The 20140-nt window shown below is 51.3% G+C and overlaps 5 protein-coding genes across 5 annotated transcripts; 3 read left to right on the forward strand and 2 right to left on the reverse strand.

Annotated features, from left to right (window-relative positions):
* Nucleotides 1-128: 128 nt before the first annotated feature.
* On the forward strand, nucleotides 129-4093 carry N7481_013035 (uncharacterized protein; the record flags this gene model as incomplete). Its single annotated transcript, XM_057272254.1, has 7 exons — nucleotides 129-753; nucleotides 819-1429; nucleotides 1491-2646; nucleotides 2703-3032; nucleotides 3097-3362; nucleotides 3485-3656; nucleotides 3894-4093. 7 exons carry the CDS (start codon nucleotides 129-131, stop codon nucleotides 4091-4093), a joined length of 3360 nt encoding a protein of 1119 aa, XP_057116442.1.
* Nucleotides 4094-7797: 3704 nt separating this feature from the next.
* N7481_013036 (uncharacterized protein) lies at nucleotides 7798-8256 on the reverse strand (the record flags this gene model as incomplete). The annotated part of the gene is made up of 1 exon (XM_057272255.1): nucleotides 7798-8256. The coding sequence occupies one exon, from the start codon at nucleotides 8254-8256 to the stop codon at nucleotides 7798-7800; it is 459 nt and encodes a 152-aa protein (XP_057116443.1).
* A 1624-nt stretch (nucleotides 8257-9880) lies between these two features.
* On the forward strand, nucleotides 9881-11455 carry N7481_013037 (DHHC family palmitoyltransferase; the record flags this gene model as incomplete). The annotated part of the gene is made up of 4 exons (XM_057272256.1): nucleotides 9881-9995; nucleotides 10096-10585; nucleotides 10643-10861; nucleotides 10915-11455. The coding sequence occupies 4 exons, from the start codon at nucleotides 9881-9883 to the stop codon at nucleotides 11453-11455; spliced, it is 1365 nt and encodes a 454-aa protein (XP_057116444.1).
* A 2013-nt stretch (nucleotides 11456-13468) lies between these two features.
* Nucleotides 13469-13834, reverse strand: N7481_013038 (uncharacterized protein; the record flags this gene model as incomplete). The annotated part of the gene is made up of 1 exon (XM_057272257.1): nucleotides 13469-13834. One exon carries the CDS (start codon nucleotides 13832-13834, stop codon nucleotides 13469-13471), a length of 366 nt encoding a protein of 121 aa, XP_057116445.1.
* A 2593-nt stretch (nucleotides 13835-16427) lies between these two features.
* N7481_013039 (uncharacterized protein) lies at nucleotides 16428-18880 on the forward strand (the record flags this gene model as incomplete). The annotated part of the gene is made up of 2 exons (XM_057272258.1): nucleotides 16428-18522; nucleotides 18588-18880. The coding sequence occupies 2 exons, from the start codon at nucleotides 16428-16430 to the stop codon at nucleotides 18878-18880; spliced, it is 2388 nt and encodes a 795-aa protein (XP_057116446.1).
* Between the last annotated feature and the right edge of the window lie 1260 nt (nucleotides 18881-20140).

A 20140-nucleotide genomic window follows, 5' to 3' on the forward strand; every position in this document is an offset into this window, starting at 1 on the left:
TCGAACTCCAACCGCCATGACATGGAGTATCTAGCCGCCCTCACATACCCTCTCAGTTTACTTTGACATCAGTCGATTCACACTATCCGTTGGGATTCACGTCGACATTTTTGAAACTTTGCTTCACGATGTCAAATAGTCAACCACCCCCTTCATATGGGGGTCACCCCAGCTATGCACAGTGGCCTCCTCCTTATCCCGGCATGATGCCTCCGAATATCCCACCGGGCCAGTATCCTCCTCCCATCCCACCACCTCTCGCCAACACCGGCCAACCCTTCCCATATCATATGGGAGGTTTTGACCCAAACGCGACCATCCCCATGCCTCCCAACGGCGCACCAACTGGTCCTGGGATTTTTTATCCACCTCCTTTCCCTTTCATGCAACCGCTCGATCCATCACAAATGCCGGCACAGTCATTTCCTCCCACGCCCATGCCTCCACTTGGTTATCCACAATTTCCAGCTCCACCGGGGTCCTCACAACCTGCACCCGGACCCTGGGACGCGCATTCAGCAGACACGAGTCGAGCGCAAATTTCTCAATCACAGACGAGAGCCACTAGTTACACCAATTCCAATCGTGAAGATGGCGAAGTCGGCGACGAAGAAACAAGCCCAGCCTACAGGGTGACGGAAGCCTCGAGACCTGCCAGAGGTCCCGGTCTGGTTCAAGCATCTTCTGTGCCACATGACGATTTGGAAGAAGGTGAAGCACTTTCATCGCGATCGTCTAGCAGAAGCAGTTCGCGTATGTTTCTCTATCTCGATCTTTCTCCAGCCCGCCGGCTAATCCGATCACGAACTTTTTTTTAGCCTACAACCCCCCTCTGTCAGTTTCCGCGGATCCCGACGTGGTCAACCGTGCGATCGAGATGCAAAAACGAGAAGTGACGACAGCGACTTCGGAGGACTCACAGCCATCCATTCCAGCAGCACAGCTGCGAGTCCAGGCACAGGGAGCTTTACTTAGCCTTGCGCCTCACAACATCCGGTACAATGAGCTAGTAGCTGAGGGTATTAACCCAGCACTCTTGAAGCAACTTTACGAAGATATCGGAATTAAAGTCGCTGCGCCCCAACCTGAGAAGAAAGCCGCGCCCATCACCCTCCCCTCGGAGCCATCCAATGCGCCCAAGACGAAAGATCTTGCTCCACAGCCTACGCCTGCAGTGAAACCCACAGAGCTTGTAGTTCTGGACAGTGCGGAAGTCAAGTCGAAAAAGCCAGCGATAAAAGTATCCCAGAAGCCTGCCACGAATACATCTCCCCCGAGCTCTACGAAGCCCATGGAAAGAAAGGAGGTTATTGCCCGGATGCTTGCTGCCAAAGCCGCTGCGAGAGCATCCGAACCCAAGGTCTCTCCCAAGGTCACTCCTACTCCAACCCCGCCAGCAGCCCCAGCGGCAAAGACGAACGGAGCTGGTGTGAGAGAGAAAAAACAGAGCGAAAACAGAATTGGCAAGGCAAAGGATTGAGGAGCTCAAGCGACAAGCCCTGACGAAAAGGGAAGAAAAGAACCAACAGTTCAGCCAGGCTCCTTCTGACCCGGCTCAATCTGATGAGCTTTCAGAGGGCGTTGCCCCAGCTGTGCAGCATCCTCTTCCTGTTCGCCCCCCTCCGCCATCTTCCGATCCCGCCAAACTTCCAGGCCTCCTCTTAACGGGTTCCGATCCAGAAAACGGTTTGCCTTCTACTCTTCCGGCCTCCCAGGTTATTGCTGTCGACTCGACTCCAGTGTCCCGGGCAGCACAGCGGAAGAGGCCTCGGGCTTCTGATTTTGATGAACCCGCCAACTTGCCGAAGAAGCCTTTCAGCTACTCTGCTGCCCCCTCTGATTCAGAAAGCAAGCTTATCATTGACATCAGCGAAGATGAGTCTCTCTACGGTGATGACGAGGGTGCGAATATGGACGTGGACTCCAGTCCGGAACAGGAATCGGCCCCTGCTCCTTCCCTCGACGCCATCAAACCAGCTCTTTCAAGGAATTCCTCAACCGGAAGGATGTCTAGCTCTACCCTCCAGGGGCACGATCAAGAGAGTATCCGCGAAAGGGATCTCCAGATCCAGGCTATGCATCGCAGGATCGCAGAACTTGAACGAAAGCGAAAAGAGAAGCTTGCTGCCAGCCGCACACAATCGCCTCTCCCTTTGGGTGATTCAACTGTCTCTTCGAGTGGACAATCTAGTGCTGCCAGTGCGGATATTCCCGAAACTCCCTCTGCCCTTGCCGCCCCGGCCTCGGGTTCCAAATTGGCACCGACTACGTGCACTCATATCTCTACTCTTGTGGATCGGCCGGATCTCATTAATACCTTTAGTGAATCCTCCATCAGAGTTCTCGCCTCCATGGATATCGCACAGTTGGACAGCATCCGTTCTAAGATCCTGCGCATGAAAGAGATTGAGTCTGGTCTCCCAGAACTAGATAATGAAATCGAGTCATCTGAGCAGCGTCTGGCTGCCTGCAGAGAAGAGGCCAACATCCTGCTAGCAGAAATTACAAAGGGCAAAGAAGGACGCATTCTACTTGTTGATGAGCTCAAGAGACTCAGTGATGAGATCGATGGCTTGACATTAGAAGATCTTGATGAGCTTCGCCGACAAGCTGAGATCAAGGAGCAGCATCTCGCTACTAAAGAAGGTATAGTAATTTCCTCGATACCACCCATTTGCATTTTGATTGACATTCTCTTTTAGCTTCGCCGGTTGCAACGGTTTCTGCAGATGCCAAAAGCAGCCCCGTTCCTAGTGCACACGTTTTACCCAACGCCGAGGCGGTGACAAACATGCCCGACGCTCAAGTCAACCGAACAGCGCAAATCGACGACATGGAGGATGTTCAGGGGGAAGCATCCCCTTCTGAATCAAACTCTGGTGGGTCTGCCATGGATGAATCCGATGATAGTGACAGTTTCGAGGAAACACCATCCGTTCAAGAAGAGGCTCCTGTCGCAAGCCCTCCTGCCGATGCAGAGCCTGTCCTCGAAGCTGCTGCCGAGGCTAGTATCGATCACTCGAACACATCAGGTCATCCTCTGCCCACGCAATCGCTGTCAGCAGCTGAAGAAGACGACATGATTCACGATCAAAGTCCAGCCCAAGAAACCGAGCAATCTCGACGGGAAACGTCGGAGGAATCAGAAGATTATGAGCCCCCCTGAGCCTGATACTGGAGCAGAATCACCTGGTTCAGCATATAGTCCTCCCCTAAGCCCCGCCCCGCTCGCCATTCTGGACGGTCCTCCGAATTCCGCTCCTTTGAAGGAACAGCCTCTGAATGAAGTATTCATTAGTGCGCCGCCTCCCGTTCCGGCCTGGGAGCCACGACAGATAACCGAAATTCTTGGGGCACCTGGTGTACGAACACCTCTCCTGTGAGACATTGTATAAGAACTGACCCTGCCTGCAGACCGGAGTATCACCTTCGCAACTGGACCCCAAATTTACCCCCCTACATCAGTCCGCTTAAGATGTTCCAGGCATATCGCTTTCACCCCGAATTCCTGAACGACGTTTCGGACGGTTACCGTTCGCTAACATACAGCCATGATATTGATTCGATGAAAATGCTCTGCCCATATGAATTGGCTGGTGGTGTGTGTAACGACAACACCTGTGGATTCCAACATTTCCGGGACATAATTCCAAGCGGTGCGTCGACGAGTTGAAGCCGTGTACCACACCCCATATGGTTCCCATCTCTACTTTGGTTGTCTTGCCATGCCCCTACTGCAACGAGAACCGGTGATTCTCTAGAATCTCTTTCTTCCCGTCGTTTCCTTGCCTTCCCTTTGCCTATCCCCTTCCACCACCACCACCACCATACCCTCTCCGCCTATTCTCATTACCCGGTCCGAATGCTGACCACAGTGCTATTAACCTCGGCAGATGACAAAATTCTAGTTCAAATGGGAGCTCTCCGCGAGGGCCAAACCGAAGAAGAAAAAGAAAAGTACCGCACCGGGTTGAAAGAAATCATCAACGGCATGCGACGTGACAAGGTGAAAGATTTCATCACTGTGGCCAACGAGATAGCCGCATACCGTAGGCGTGTTCTCCAAGACCCATCCCGAGTCTTGCACCTGTAACTTTTCGATAAGTCCACAAGGTGAGCTGGTATCACCTCTCAACCAAGTGCTGGCGAGTATACGCCAACTATCCATCCATCCATCCATCCCCTCACCCACCAGTACTACTACTACTACTATTCCCACCATCTCTTACAATACCCCTTCCGCCGTCCTCTCGACGCCGAGGAGTTTCCCTTGTCTTGCTTTTTAACCTACCCCACCTCCCCTGTTACTTTCGCGTGCATTGCATTTAGCCAGCGCGGTGTTCTCCTGCATTTGAGCCAAAAGAAAAAAGAAAGAGAAAGAGAAAGAGTCCACGGACCACAGACCACAGACCACAGACCACCCGCGACTGGGCAAATCAATGCCTCGTCCTGCCATTTTGGCAAATCTACCATCAAACCAGGTATATGGTTCCGTTGACACTTGGACTGTTTTGGCCCAAGTGTCTTTTCAGCTGCTGGCCGTAACTTTGCATTTCAGCTCAACGCCGATCGGCACTTTTTGGGATCTTCTTCGTGGATCATGATGGATTTATTCTTATATTTTACTTGGGGAGGCTGTATGACTACCATGCGCGGAGTGGCGGTGCTTCGCAGCACATATTCAATTAACACTATTCCAACCAACCAACCCTTTCGATTCTTTCTTTTATGAATTAAATAGGATATTTTATTTCAATTCTCTCTTCGTTTCAAGTTATTTGATTTAATTTCTTTTTATTTTCTCTTTTCGGATGCCAGTTAGGACAACCGGTAGGTAATAGACCACTCAGGACAGATATATATATATACCTACAGGTGAAGCATTCCAAGTTATGACTCAATTTTAAAACAAGATTCGAGCACATCATGTGGAAAATCGAGAGATTGAAAACCACTATTATTCTGTTTAATTTTCTTCTATAAAAAAAGAATTAATTTAATTAAAATACTTCACGTTGGAACATGACTCACTCGCTGCAGCTTGAACGTTTCCCCCGTGACGCCGCCCTCGGGATCCCGCCTTGCACTGACAGGCCCTCCCACCCAGCAAAGAAGAGTGCTTGGTAGTAAGCAACAACCTTGGAACATCCATCTTCAACGATACTCTCAATCACATCCGACCTCGTAATTCTAACCACGGCCCCCCAAAAATGAGAATAGAAAACAAAAAAAGAAAAAACAAAGAAAGGGGGGACGGCGCGATAATTTCGTCAGGAGGGGAAATGAGATATGCGTTTAGAATTTGGCCCCCGGGGGATCCTATCCCATGACCGTGCTAAGTATAGAACAGCTAGAGTCCATGATCTTCGCGATCTTTAGATGTGGTTTAATTAGAACTCCGTACCTCGTATTATGATGGTATGCGAGAGAAAGGAAATGAAAATCAAAAGCTGAAACTTAGGTGGGACGGGTCGATGGGACTAAGGGGTAGACTATGTGACAGGTGTCTCCCGTTCGTGGTGATCTGTACTCAGAATCGGTAGTTAGGATGGCAGGGAGGGTAAAGTAAAATAATCGCGCGGATGATCCCTGGGAGGGGCCGGGGGGGCCGGGGGGGGCCAAGCGGTTGTTTGAGGGGGGATCGTCAGGATAACCAAACCATATAGCCTGAGCTACTCACGGAGAACGCCGTTGTAAGAACTCTGTACATGTATACAGATGCTCCGTGCTTAATTACTATCTCCTGAATGGGTATAGTAGAACGAAGCCCAGACCATGTCACGGGTCATTTATGTAGATGTATTTTCCGCCCCCAGATTTTGGCTATGCAGATGAACGAGGTCATGGCCATGGATCTAGAAACGGGGCTATACCGTCTTTGAGGGATTTGAGATGATCTTCCCCACTGAGAAGGAATGAAGGAAGGAGTTGTGCTGTGAGTCAAAATCCCGCAAGGCAGACTGATGTGATGTGCCCAGGATGACAGTGATCGCATCGGAGCCGGATCGACTCGATCATATCCATTGGCTACGGTAGAATACTAGCTTAGCCTCACCTTTTTCTTGTTCCAAGAAACCGCTTGTGTGCATATGTAGTGGACTACTCGGGAGAATCGGCAGAAAAGCCGCGGAGAAGGTAACGATTGAAGACGAAGACGTACTAGTAGCTATCTAGTTACTAGTAACTAGGAGTCTCGTGTTCACGCCCGCACCCGCTGGCATGGCACCCGCAGTCGCGCCCGAGAAAATTGTCCGGAGAGAATCAAGCTAAAGCGGGACAAGCCAAGTACGTAGAAAAGAAAGGACAAATGAAAACAAGAATTGGGCGCGACGTCACTGGGTCGGAGAGGCGCTACGGTGGAGATCAGAACTCTTGGCCTTGTGGATGGGGATGAGGATGGCCCATGTCTCCGCGGACCACATAGCTGGGCTCCCGAACAACCGCCCTGATCTTAGCAGGGGGTGTTTAGTGCTGGCGCTGGCTTGGGGCGTAAAACGGACTAGACTATTGTATTTCCTTAGCACAGCCTCTTGTAAAATGACGAAGGGGGCAGTTGGACCGTAGTGGAGTGAGGTGGAGGAGGGTGGAGGGTTGGGGGCAGAAGTAGATGTGATGCAAAATGGGGGTTGTGGTTAGGGTTTGGGTTTGGGTCTGGACCTCAAGGGTTCAAGCTGGGATGGATGGGTTAGGAATGCATGTATGCACCGCTTCTTTACGCAGGCGATAGGGCTGATTGCTGTGGAAAGCCAGACTAAACGGCGGTGATGGCCATGTCGATCGGTCGTGAACAGGAACATCAGGCTTTGACCTTCCACCGGGGCTCAAGTGGGTTGTGGGTTGTGGGCGCAGGCGCAGGCGCAAGCGCAGAGCCAAGCCATAGCCCAAGCCCAATCCAAGCCCAGGTACGAAACCGAGGAGGGGCATTTAGCAGTTGCAGACGCCCCGGGCTAGCTAGTGCCTTGCGAGTGCCCTAGGCAGCTAAGACGATGCCTAGGGTGTTCAGGCAGAGAATCCACTTTTCGGTGCCGCGGGCTTGTTCATTGGTGATTCCGATGCGATCATCCTGGTTGATGCGTCGAGGCTCAAAGTCACGCTCACTTTGCTGCGGCTCGGCTGAAGAACGCCAGCTACAACTGCAATGCAGAGTGAAAGAACCTTTGGGAACCCCGGCTGGAGATCATCGATGACTCGATTCTCGGCAGTAGTCTACAGACGGTGCCTGGGAGGGAGGGTGGATTGAGAGGAGATGAGAGGAGATGAGATGAAAATATCAGCGAATGAGAAAAGGAATAGTCCATACCCTAAGCCAAGAATGACTGAATAAACTACACGGGGAACTACTTGGGAAGGAGAGAGAGAGAGGAATGGATGATACCGAAAATAACAGTAATATTTCCGAGATAATCTCAAAAAAGACTAGCGCAAGTAAGGCAAGGCAGACAAGGGGCCGGCCCCTCTCGCCCTAAACCCAATCGGGTAACCGCGAAGTATAGATGATGGTCTAATCTAAGCAGAACGCAGCAATGAAGATCATAAATGCCAAACACATCAGAAACAAAAACAGAGTCGTACAGTCCCAAGGAAACAATGAAAAATGCACCAGGCTATGCGGAGATATCGAATCGCTTTGCAGAACAAGAGAAAATCATAAAAGGAAACAAAATGGAATAAAAATGGGAAATCACATCAAGTTGTCGGATACACTGTAAAAGAACCTCGTTAGCAATGCGACTTGTGTAACTGTGTGTCGAAAAGGGATTGAATCTCACCATCATGTCGTCGTTGTTCTAGAATGTCTCACTTCACATAGGTGCAGCCAGAGCAGGCAGTATGGCTGCAGCAGACACATTGGGGCTGGACATCCCAGAGCTTGGGACCGTCATTGCACTGGCAGCAGATATACAAGCTACCATGGCTGTATACCTTTGCGCTGCCACCAAGGGGCAAGGCCTGCGCATCTGACTGGCGCAATCGGGATAGAGGGCGCATGCCGGGCAGGTCTGGTAGAGGGATGGGCGTGCTCTTGGTGTTGAGAGACAGGGTCTGCGCGGTGTCGACAGCGACGGCAGACGGGTATGGTGATGCCTCGTGGCAGTGGGTGTGGGTGTGAGTGTTGGCGCTCAAGCGCATATTGTCGTAGCACTTCTCCTCAGGGCAGAAGGTGCAGCGTTCGTCTCCGCAGTTGATACAGGCGCCGTAGAGGTTTGAATTGTGAGGGCCGAAGTTGCAGCCACAGCAGTACCAGAGAGAGGCCATGATTTTTCTGGTAAAGTTGGTTGGCGTAGTGGTAGATATCAAAGCGATGGGAAGTAGGCTTGATTGATGGAAGCTGGCGTAAGGCTCAAGTTGCGCGAGCAGTCACGGGTGTTCAAGTTGGTGTTGATGTTGGCACCGGAGTATAAGTATATTGATTCTGGTGTGCTGAAGAGAAGACCAGGTTCCGAAGAGATGAGACAAGGTTGATTGAAGAATTGAATTTAAAAGCACGAGACCACGACCTGTTATTTAAAGAAAAGGAATGACTGAGGACGAAATATGCAGAAGGAAGAGTACCCTAGGGTAGGCAGATGTGTCGCCCGTTTGGGTTTAGAGGCTTCCGAGCCAAAGCCTCCATAATTCTGCCTATGAGACCATTTCGGGAATGGATGGGGTTCACCCGGGCTCCATGAAGAGGGTGACGGGGCGAACGGTATTCAGTCTAATGGGAGAATCCACAATTCTCATCGCCCATTGCCCATTGCCCATTGCCCATTACCTGGGGGAGGGTCTAGAGGAGTGGCTTGTCGCCTCGGTGCCTGGGTGAGGGCCGCTTCGCCTAGGTGGGTTAGCCCAGCGATCCCCACTGCACCAATGGGCAATGAGCAATCCACAATGCAGAAAGAGTGTACTGTACAGAGTACGGAGTACAGTGTTCGTTTTGTCGATTGAGTCAATGGATTTGGGGGCTCCACTGGGCGAGCCAAGCTAGACAAGGCTGCACAACCCTGCGTGCCGTACACCGTCTTCCAAAGGGCGTTCTGACGTTCTGACGCGGGTAATGCTGGTAAGTAACGCCCCGGCTGTGCTCAGTTGAGCGGTCACCTCAAACTTCAGATTCGGTCAATGATGGCCCGGGTATGGCTCATTTTCCCCGGCTTTGCTTGACTTTGCTGCTTGCTGTGTGCTGCTTGCTCCATCGTCCCGTGCCTTGCCCGGCGCCTTGGGGATCTGGATTGCAGGCAACGGTTTCTGGTCGCGATGAGTCGAAGGAAAGAGTCATTTCTCGTCATGTGTCGCGGCTAAGCCCCTGCTGCCTAAGTCATCGATTCAGCTTGGTGATAGTGATGGTGATGGCATGAATGGGGATGGTTTTCTTTCTTTCTTTCTTCCTTCTGTTTCTTCTTTTAATTAATTAATAATATTAATATTAATATTATTTGTTTAATATCCATTTCCTTTCATCCTTTTACGGGCTCTCCCTGCTGTGCAACCTTCTGTTGATTTCCAAGTCATTCATCCATTGCTAAGCCATTGTTTGTCAATGGCTGGATAATCTGTGTAGTCGCAGGGAGATGTCAACCAGGCAACGGACTTGACTGCCAGTAAGGGTAGTGTATCACTGTAGCTATAACTATATGACTATAATAACAATACATCTGTAGTAACTGGTGTGTGCCTGAGTATGGCATGGCAGGAACGTGTAGTGTATTACGTCAGTTGGGGCCGCGGCTTCCCTGAAAACATCGTGAACTGCCAGTGCTGGGCGCAACTCTTCCCGCCTCGCTGCCGACCTTTCACCTTTCATTCCTCTCTTTCCCCCCTCCCCCCGCGTGTTCACACTCTCATACTCAACCCCGTCCATGTATCTTATGACGTGACCCGCTCGAGGCAGAACTTTTCGATGGCCGGCCCGGACGCGCAAAAACGCGCCAACCTGGTGGTCTCGAGAATCATCCCGCCCGTGTTACTCGGCATCGTCGTCTACGCCAGCTACGCCATCACAAAACCTTTATGCAGTGAGTATTTTATCTGCCTGGACTACCACCCTGCGTAACGAGGATTCCCCCAGGTTACTCTATTTCACTGGCCTAGCCTAGCTAACCCGCCCGCTACTAGTTGATTATCTCCTTCATCCGTTACCCTCCTATAATCGCACTCCTCGTGTCGGCGCAGGCGCTGCCATCCTGGTTATATTTTACCTCCTCTTAATCCTCCTCATTGCGACATACCTTCGCCTACTGTATAATGTCATCGAAAACCCGGGTTTCCTTCCTCTTGGTGCGGATCGCGTGCCGGTCGAGAAAGCGGAGGACTCGGAGAAGCCACAAAAGCAGCGGCGGCACCGGCGCTCAAGAAAGCCGCGCGATGCGGAGAAGGTTGATGCGCCTGTGGACTTAGAGCGAGGAATTCACAACAAAGCTGGCGGGACATCTTTTGATTCAGATTCATTTGGCTTGGAGAGCTTCTATACAAAGGATGTATTTGTTTGCCAGGAGGATGGGCGGCCGCCTTATTGCTCCGCTTGCTGCCAATTCAAGGCCGACCGATCGCACCACTGCCGTGAGCTTGATCGTTGTGTTCGCAAGATGGATCACTTTTGTCCTTGGTATGCATCTCATTCTTGGCCGTTACGTGAAGTTTCACTCGTTGACTTATCTCACAGGGTTGGCGGCGTGGTGTCGGAAACATCCTTCAAATTCTTCATCCAATTCGTCTTTTATACAGCTACATACTGTACCTTTGTCCTCATAGTTTCTGCATATTTTACGGCTGAACTTAAACGCAATGTGAGTGACTCTACGATAAATCCCATCTTGATCACCTTTACTGACTCCTACAAGACTGGCAGCGTCAACGCGCAGTGGTGCGTTTGTATCGGGTTGTAAGTGGTTATGCATTTTTCGAGATGTTCTTCTTCTTTCTAACCCTTCATAGGAGTGGTCTTTTCGGTCTCTTTACCGCCGGAATGACCTTGAGTTCCCTCCAACTTGCCGCACTCAATCTCACAACCATCGAGAATCTTAGCCGTCGATCCGTGGTATGGACATTGGCCATCCGCGTCCCTGAACATCTATTGGCTCGACTTTTCACCATGAATTCGTCCTGGGCACCCACCTTTCGCATGGTAACATACCCTCTAGAATCATCTGCCCCAGCACAAGCACAAACAACCGAGCACGCCGTTGCCGAGCGTCACGTCTTTGCTATCCTCCACACGCAACCTGGCGAGAACCCGTTCAGTCTCGACAGCCCCCTCAAGAACATGCAAGAAGTGATGGGCAACAATATCATTGATTGGTTTCTCCCGCTCAAACATAGCCCGTGTGCCGACCATAGCAGCCAAGAGAGCGCCTTCGCCCTAGGCCCGGTGGTTACACGATTGAAGCAGGAGGCCGGGTTACTGCCTCCGCCCGAGGATGGTCTCGAACGGCAGCATTCTATACATAGTCGCAGAAGCAACAGACATAGACCTTGACGTGCTTCCCATAATAGAAACATACCAGACCCCGTGCTTCGTTTCCAGTGTCATCACCATACCCTCATCCCCCAATTATGTATTAACGTCATGCATGTCGTATGCACGGCCGATGGATCCCGCCCCCAAACTCCAGGGCCCCCAAACTGGAAAAAATGTAAAATTAAAACAATTGAAAGTGAAATTCCAACCATTTTGCCCGCCCTGGCCGTAGAGCCGTAAGCCATGCAGAAATGTGGAAATCTCCACCCGTTCAGCCGCCCCACGCGTAGGGCTGAAAAGCGCCAGGGGGAGTGTAACCAACAGGGACAGGGACAGGGACACAATTTCCCATCTAGATACGTTTCCGTTATTAATAGCATGTTCCATCCGAAAATGTCCGCCAGGTACCCTGTATTCCATCCAGAAGCGCTAACTGTATCATGATGATCTTCTCAGCCTTACGCTCAAGTGAGAACTCTACTCAACTAGAATGCAGAGCTGTATATGGAGTACAGTGCATGCGATACATGATACTAGTGAACAACCCGGACCTTGGAATGTGAGGCTGGCGAAATGATCACCCCGCTCCTTGACTTCGCCTTGTGGGGTAGGTATAGGTAGTATTCCACCTTGAAGGTTGTGAATGTATCCTGCGGGGTTCTAGAATGGCTTGATGTGGAATGCTAGACTTTGCCCAAGTTCAGGGTTGAGCTTTTGACGTCAAATCAGCCTCGGACTGATCTAGACCTCCGATTTTGTTTATCACCGGGCGTTGGGACCAAGGGTGGTACTATTAATGAATGAACCAACATCGAAAGTGGTCCCCCGATTCTTTCACTCACGGCAGATCTTCTCGTGGGGGTTTTTTGAAGTCAGTTTCTCTCTCTTTCCGAGCTTGGCTCTTCCACCTCCTCTAGGAGGATGCTCGAACAATTTTCCACATTGATTAACCTCGATTATGGCCTGGGATCGCAGGTTGGGTATTGTTCTCCGAGATAGTTTAAGTACGATTGCGAGAACTTTGTCTATGCTGGTCGGCGTGGTTCTTGGTCTAGTATCTGTTACCTATCAACAAGCCACTTTATTGTTTCCCCCATGTCCAGGTGCTTTACCTTCAATATTGTCGTCGCATAGAGTCAACTCCCGACGAACAAGAAGACGTGTAGAATCTCTATGAAATCAACCCACAGTGATGGTCACTGCCGATGAGTGACGTTGAGATTGCCGAGGAAAAGCGAACCATAAGCAACAAGGTCGTAGGAGAGATATGCAACATCGTACAAATGTAGGTGTTAATAGTAGTAATCTAGGAATGAAAAGTGTGCCTTCTGAAGATTATGAAATTTTCGACAAGTCGTATGACTGATTTGGACTTTTGTTCCCCGAGCTCATAGCAGAGGTACTGGTAGTGGGGGGTACCGGTCTATTATAGACCAGCAACACGTAGACATGCAGCTTAGGTGCATACATGGCGAACTTTATAACAGCTACATTCGAACAGAAGTCCAGCATATGCGATAGATATAGTTAATTCATATCAGTGAGATGAGTGGTTAAAAGAGTGTTATGACTTTCATGAGATAGAAAATGTTGGGCCACTGTGACCCCAAGGAAAAGAATGACGTATAGTTAGGAGTGAAACTTGAAGAGAATCCATATTCGATATCCGATCCAAGGAAATAAAGGAAATCATCGCAAGAAACAAAAATATGAGGACGAGTACGCCAAACAATCTGAATCTGGTTCCGAATACCGTCGAGCTCCTGCCACAATGCACATTATCAACAGCCACGGTCAAATCCGTATAGCTGGAAAGCATATGATGTTGCGCCTTTATCCGTGTCCATTTCGGTATCCATACCGATGCCAATACCAATGCCAATGCCAATGCCGATGTTGGTGCCGTTGTCCATGCCCATATCTATACCCATACCCATGCCCGTGCCCAAACCCAAACCCAAACCCAAACCCAAATCAAAACCCAAGTCCAAGTCCAAGCGCCTGCATAGAAAAGAGCCAATTGATTCATGTCTAGTTGCAGTAAAGACATTTGCCATGGCCACAAAGGGGACAGCGTTCCGGGGACAGAACATTGCCTAGGCCACCGCAGTCGCAGCAGACCCAGACTCCATCACTCATTGTCTGGAGTGGAACATTGGCCATTGGAAATGCGGAGAAGCCAGGTAGGATGGATGGGCGGCCGCGGTGAACGCAGAGGTTACTGCCAGTGGTAGGCCCCTCCAAGTCGTTGTCGTGGGTAGAGGAGACTTGAATGGCAGGAATGATCGGCTTGCAGGGACCCTCCAGTTCCGCGAAGGGACTCGAACTCGAGGGGACGGCGTCGCTGGCCGCATGCGAGGAGCGTTGTTTCAACTTGTTGATAGTATAGTAGGCCATTATGTTGGTTGGGTTGAGTGGAGAATATTCAAGTTGTGTTTAAGATGGTAAATGACAATTGGTAGTCACCTGAAGTGTACTACCGAAGATAAAGTTGGAATCAACGACTCGGATGTTATTATAATGAGAAGATGATGGAGAAAAAAAAGCTTCAAGGAGAGATGGATGCCGGGCGTATATATAGGAGACTAGTAGCAACCAGCCAAGAGGGCGCTTCACCCTAACCATCATCATCGCCAGCACCCAAAGCCCTCCATCCAAAAACCCCAGACCCAGGAATTCTCCCGCGACCAATATCGAGACTCCACGCTCGCAGCGTGGCAGTGGTGGAATCCGCATCAGGGCTCCGGCGGCCCTTAAACAGTGAAGCAAAAAAAAGGAAATCAGCTGAGCGGCTATCGCTATCCACAAAACCTGCATTATGACGAAGTCTATCCCAACTAGTGACAATCAGTGACAGGTCGATTTCTTGATCCTTTCATTCACCGCTTCATGGCTCGTTAGTATAGCCATAGCCGCACCCAGGTAAGTAAACAGCGCATCCGGGAACCGGGGCGCAAGTGAGAGTCCCGACGCGCGGGTGGGACGGCATTTCCTGCTATTGCAGCGATAGCAATAGCAGGCGCAGGCGCAGGCGCAGACGCGGTGCCTGATGCCCGGCGTCAGGCTGCGTGGACTAGGTCGGGGATCGGGGCAGGGCTGGGGTTAGTGATCGTCATGTGCATTGCTCCAGTTGCGAGGTAGAAGTGGAGAGTGAGTGGGATCGGAGGGATGAGGGGATGAGGGAGAGAAGCAGAGCCAGGGCCAGGGCCAGGGCGCGGGCTATGATGAAAGATGCAACCGAGAAGACGCAGACTCGCCCTACCCTTCAGCTTTCCAATCCAGCGTGTATATCTATACCGTGACCCAGGTGTCGAGGGGGACTAGTAGAAGTGAAAAGTAAAAAAGGACGGCGAACGCCGTAGCCAATAGCACGCTTTGGAACAGCAGGAGAGGGCTCCCGTCTAAGCCAGGGCAAAGCCAGAATCCGTGATACCGAGTCTAGGGTACGTGGATCAGGCTAGTGTCTAGTTTGATGCATGTCCATCGGGGTTATCCTCCCGCTGTGCCGTGTGGATCAAACATCTATGACGGACGGGTCCTCGCGATATCGATATCGATGTCGATGAGGTGCATGTGCGCGGCCCCTCGGGAAGAGGGGTAGAGGGGTAGGAGGTTGGAGGGGCTGGAAGGGGCAGAGGGGCGAGGGTGAGGGTGAGGGCATAGAAACAAGTGATATTGAAACGGCCGGAGGGTGCCAAAACGTTGTTAAAACGGGGGTGATGCACCATGCGTCTCTTGGAATGTGTTGTGGTAGGCTGGACTACCGATGATGGACCAAAGATGGGGCGGTTAGTGCCGGGGCGGGGGGGCTAACCAGAGCAAGGCAGAGTAGAGAAGGATTGATTCCAGTCAAGGATGATTGGAAGATGATCATCACAATGGGAATACGAATAATAGGATCGGGGCAGTCTGGTCCGCGGATGTTGATTCCGTTATTCCTGGTGGGGACGGAATTTGGCCCTGTGGGTTTAAGTTGGTTGCATTGGGAGTGGACTAGGAGATATTTCAGGGAGGTTGAAGGTTGGAGGTTTGGAAGAGGGGCATGAGATTGGTCAATGGGGTTAATGGGTGGGATGGGTAGAATTGTGGGATCCGGGAGGTTCTGGAGCCATGGAAGAGGTGCATTGCATGAACTGGAGAATACTGGAATACTTGGTGTCTTCTAGAATGGTTGAGTTGTTCCATGGATGCATGGCGGATATCGACCCGGTTCCATAGATTCCATAGTTCAAGTTCCATATAATATTCAATACAAGTTACCATAAAGGGTATCATATCAACAATGACCAATTCTAATTCCTACTGTATCCCTATTCTTCCGATCATATGATTCATTCGACGACAGTGATCCTCGGCTCCACCGCGAGATCATCCCTTCTGGAACATTGCTCAGCCCCTGGGGCTTCGGGCTTCCCTGCCCGACGCCCAGGTGGGGCTCTGTACAAGGTATACCAGGATCGGTCAGCATACTCGTTTACGAGTGCAGCAGGTATACTGAGTATAGACTGAGCTAGATATCACAGCTATAGCACAGCTACAGCTATGCTATGTCTAGCTATAGCATAACCATCGCTATACTATAGTGAAGTATACTAGTTATACTATAGTATACTCGTAGCTGCTGCTGCTGCTGCTTCTGCCCGAGTGGGGCGGCTCCCGCACTTTGACTTGCGTCATTCCCTTCTTCGAAACTCCCTTTTCCCTCGTTTCAACTCTTCCTCTTCTTTTCTTCGAATCTCCTTCCCCCCCCACCTCCCATCTCCTTCGGTATCGAATTGATCATCCCGCCTCCTGCTAATCTCCCTGAGTACCGGCAGTAGCTCCATCTCGCACCCGGCTGCCGGCCCCATCGCTCAAGCCTCGCATTGGGCGTACTTATACTTCAAAGGATATCGACTCTTTTCCCGTGAGTGCTCCATGGATCTACATCGGGACTTATGATTGCTTTGCTTTTTCTCTTTTTTTTTTTCTTGCAAGTCAAACCGTCCTAATGCCGACCGTTCAGCCTCTTCCCCCTGCCTCCATCGCAGCGGCGTCGACCAAGTCGACCCAGTCGGCACCACCGGTCGCCTTTCAGCGCCCAGTCCCACGTCCACGCTTTTGGACCACCCCCGTCCCACGACAAACCCAAGCCATGGGATATCATCGCAATCTATCACCAACCGGCGGAAAAGGCCATCTGTCTGGCCCGCGGTCTTCCACTGGCATGGTCCAGCTCCCCTCTTCTGCTTCCTACGATCCCTACGAAGGCCCCAGACGCCACTTGGATTATGACGATTATTACCCCTCAGATGTTGGCTATGGTGCCCACCGCTACCAGCCAAGACACCGCTCAACCGTCGACATCCAGCCGACCTCCTCCCAGACATACCGTGACTCTGGCCACTCCAAGAGACGCACAGAGTATGCTATTCAGCCTCACAGCTCGAGTCAGAGCCAGCCTCAGACTCGGCACAGTCGCAGTCGCAGCAACACCACTACTTCTGCAACAGACCTGCATAATCAACCGCTGCGTATTGCCGTGCCCTCGGGCTCCCATCTTCGTCCGGCTACCGCAGGTCGGATTGCCAGTCCTCTTCTCACGGAATCCGGCCATCTCGTCCAATCGCCTTCTCACCATGGCGGTCATCACCGTCGGGTCTATAGTAACACAGACTATGCAAGCGATACTGGTCGCTTAGAATCCCGCGAGAGTGACAGACATCGATCTCACGGCTCGCGGCAGGTCCACCCTCCGCCCGGACATCGACGATACCCTCCATACGATGGCCTCAAGAAGGGCGATGACATTGATAAATATGATGCATACTCGTATACTACCCCGCGAGAGCAATTCGACCGGGACTACCCCGTCAAACCCCGCCATCCCGCCACTAGGTCTTCCGTTGACCGGCCTTCCAGTATGAACGTGATGGAGGAGCATCCGCAGTATATGCCTCGCAAGGAGCGCCAACATGGCCCTCCCCCTACCTCCTGGGGGTTTGACAAGATTGAGCGCGAGGGACGACCCCACAGAGATTCCTCCCGGACGAGAGATACCTCTCGGACTCGAGACACATCTCGAACTAGGGGCAGTGGTCATGACCGTTCGTTGGTCGTTAGACCTCATGATTCAGATGACGGCTATGAGTCTTACAATGATCCCCATCGTCGCTCCCATCATGGCCGGTCGCACCGCGATAAAGACCGGCATTCTCGAGATGATCGCTCCCCGCGGCCTCACAACGGCAATGGTGATATGGCAATGGCAACGGCCGGTCTAGCAACAGCTGGACTGGGAACGGCCGCTTTGGGCGCTGGCTACTCTGACCTGTCGGACTACGATCACCGATCGAGAAATCAGCCTAGACGCTCGCACGACCCGGAGCGTGACTACGAAGCTCCCAAGCATTCATCCCGAGACCTTACCACCAGAGGCCTCGATGTTGCAGCTCCATCGGATCCCGAGAGAAATAAGCAACAATATGTAGAGCCGGGCGACCACCACCGCAGTCGGCCCCGCAGGCGCTCGGGACGTCGCTCAGAGAGTGACTCCGAGGGATACACAGATGATGATGACCTTCGGAAATACCGTCATGAACCATCTGCTACTGCTCGTCGCCGACACAGCAGCACCGATACGAGCAGCGGCGATGAGCGATCCAGGCGTCAGCCTCGAGACCGTTCCCGTTCCCACCACCGGTCTTCTCGGTCACAGCGCATGCTGGAGGATCATCGCTCAATTGTGTCTTCCCACCCCTCCCCCTCCCAGAGCAGAGACGACGTGAGGAAGCCTATCACCGTCGAGCCTGCCGCACAAAAGGAGCCAGAATCTGCACCTAGGGGTATCCTGAAGGCCCCCCGCCAGAGTTTCCCCGAGGAGCCCAACCCAATCAGAGAGGGTGTGGCTCCCTTGAAGGATGCCAACAAGCAGGGTATTCCGCCTGATGCGCGGTGGACAAAGATCGATCGGAGATTGGTGAACCCGGAGGCATTGGACGCAGGAAATGAGCGGTATGAAAACCGATCGGAGTATGTCATTGTGTTGCGGGTATTGTCAAAGGACGAGGTCCAGATGTATGCTGTAAAGACTCAGGAGATCCGAGGTAAGTCTCTGCCAACAACTTTGAGAAGCCAGTTTGTGAACAGCCACTCACTAAGTATGCAACAGATGCCCGTCATAAGGAACAGATCGAGGACAAGCGTCGACGAATGGAGGAGAAGCAACGCCGCGGTCACCGTGGCGCCGAATCGTCTAGCGACGATGAGGATGAAGGAGACGAGCCGTTGAAGATTGAGGCGCCCCCAGTTGAAGAGCAGAGGCCCGCTCTGCCAACGCGCCCTCATCCTTCCCATGCCCATCCTTCCCATACCCACCCATCACATCCCCATCCATCGCATTCGCAAATGCACATCCCCGAGCCCGAGAGAGTGAGAATGAGCCCTTCCGCTGCGCCGGCGTAGAGGAAACGGAACTTGTTGCCCACCTCAACTCACTTATCTCACATCGCAAGGGGGACGGTGAGACACGACCTTCATCTACCCGAGCCCAGAAGATACTTACAGCCTGGCCTTAGCGCCGTCGAAGGATCACGCCAATCCCCGGTGGGTTTCGATCATTCCCCCCTTTACTATGTATTCCCGTTCTGTGTTCCCTTCAAAGTTGACTTGCGTCACTTGTATGATAGAAAGTTTCGCATTTACACCTGCATAGCCTAGAGTAGCCTGAAGAAAAGAAGCATTTTTGACTAACTCTCACGGCTACTGGAAGTCGAGTTAACACGATCGGTGTCCATAAATATAGCGCACAGCAATACGTTTGAAAGAATCCAAGGGCATTTCTTAATGATTGCCCGGGTGGGAGGCCTACTAGCTACACTTAGAGTAGGTACTCCTGAACCGGATCTTGTGAAATGACTTTCAATTCCAGGCCGAAGGAGAAATTCCAGACTCGAATGCAATATCTTCCCAGCAAACAGAATGGCCTCAATCTCACCTCGACCTGAGTCACTATAATTCCTTTCTGAAAGTCGCCATGAAAATAAGCAGAACGTAGAAATTACTCTTGGACGCCTCGCCAGGACCACAGCAGGAGAACAACTTGGAAATAAAAGGTTTCTCGAGCTGTCACTTCAGCTCTTGTGCTACCATCAGCCTAAGTAAATCAAATCAAGTCGAGCCATCTGCACCTGTAGTAACCGCATGAAGTCATCTAACCCCTATTTTCTCCTTTCTCTCCGTTTTTCTTACCTATCCAGATTATCGACACTCTGTACAGGTGCAGTAAGTGATCAATATACCGCATGTCGTACATGTCGAACCAGCCCTGCGGAGTACGGAGTACTCTAGGTAAAGTCTGCAACGAAAAAAAAAGCAACAAAATACAGACCTCCCAGCCAAAACGACCGCAGAAAAAGAAAACAAAGTACCACATCACTCTATTCAATATTCAGACTTGACGGCCTCTGAACACTAGCAAAATGGGTGGTATTTGCTCACGTACATATTTAGTATGTACGTGCATAAGTACCTCCTACCCTGCCTGTATTGCTGTGCAGCATCTCCATACAGAAGATGAGTACTTAAGTACACATATCGGGCACAGCTCCGCTACTGTACCTACATTCGTACTATATGTACGTACGTACTCACGCGATGATGTATGTATGATGATGGTCCAGTTCTGCGCATGCGAATTGCATCGACGACGTACATGGAAAGCAG

This window comes from Penicillium waksmanii (assembly GCF_028829765.1).
Source record: "Penicillium waksmanii strain IBT 27052 chromosome Unknown utg000010l:1.0-3698451.0:1.0-3701458.0, whole genome shotgun sequence".
NCBI classification, from domain to species: domain Eukaryota; kingdom Fungi; phylum Ascomycota; class Eurotiomycetes; order Eurotiales; family Aspergillaceae; genus Penicillium; species Penicillium waksmanii.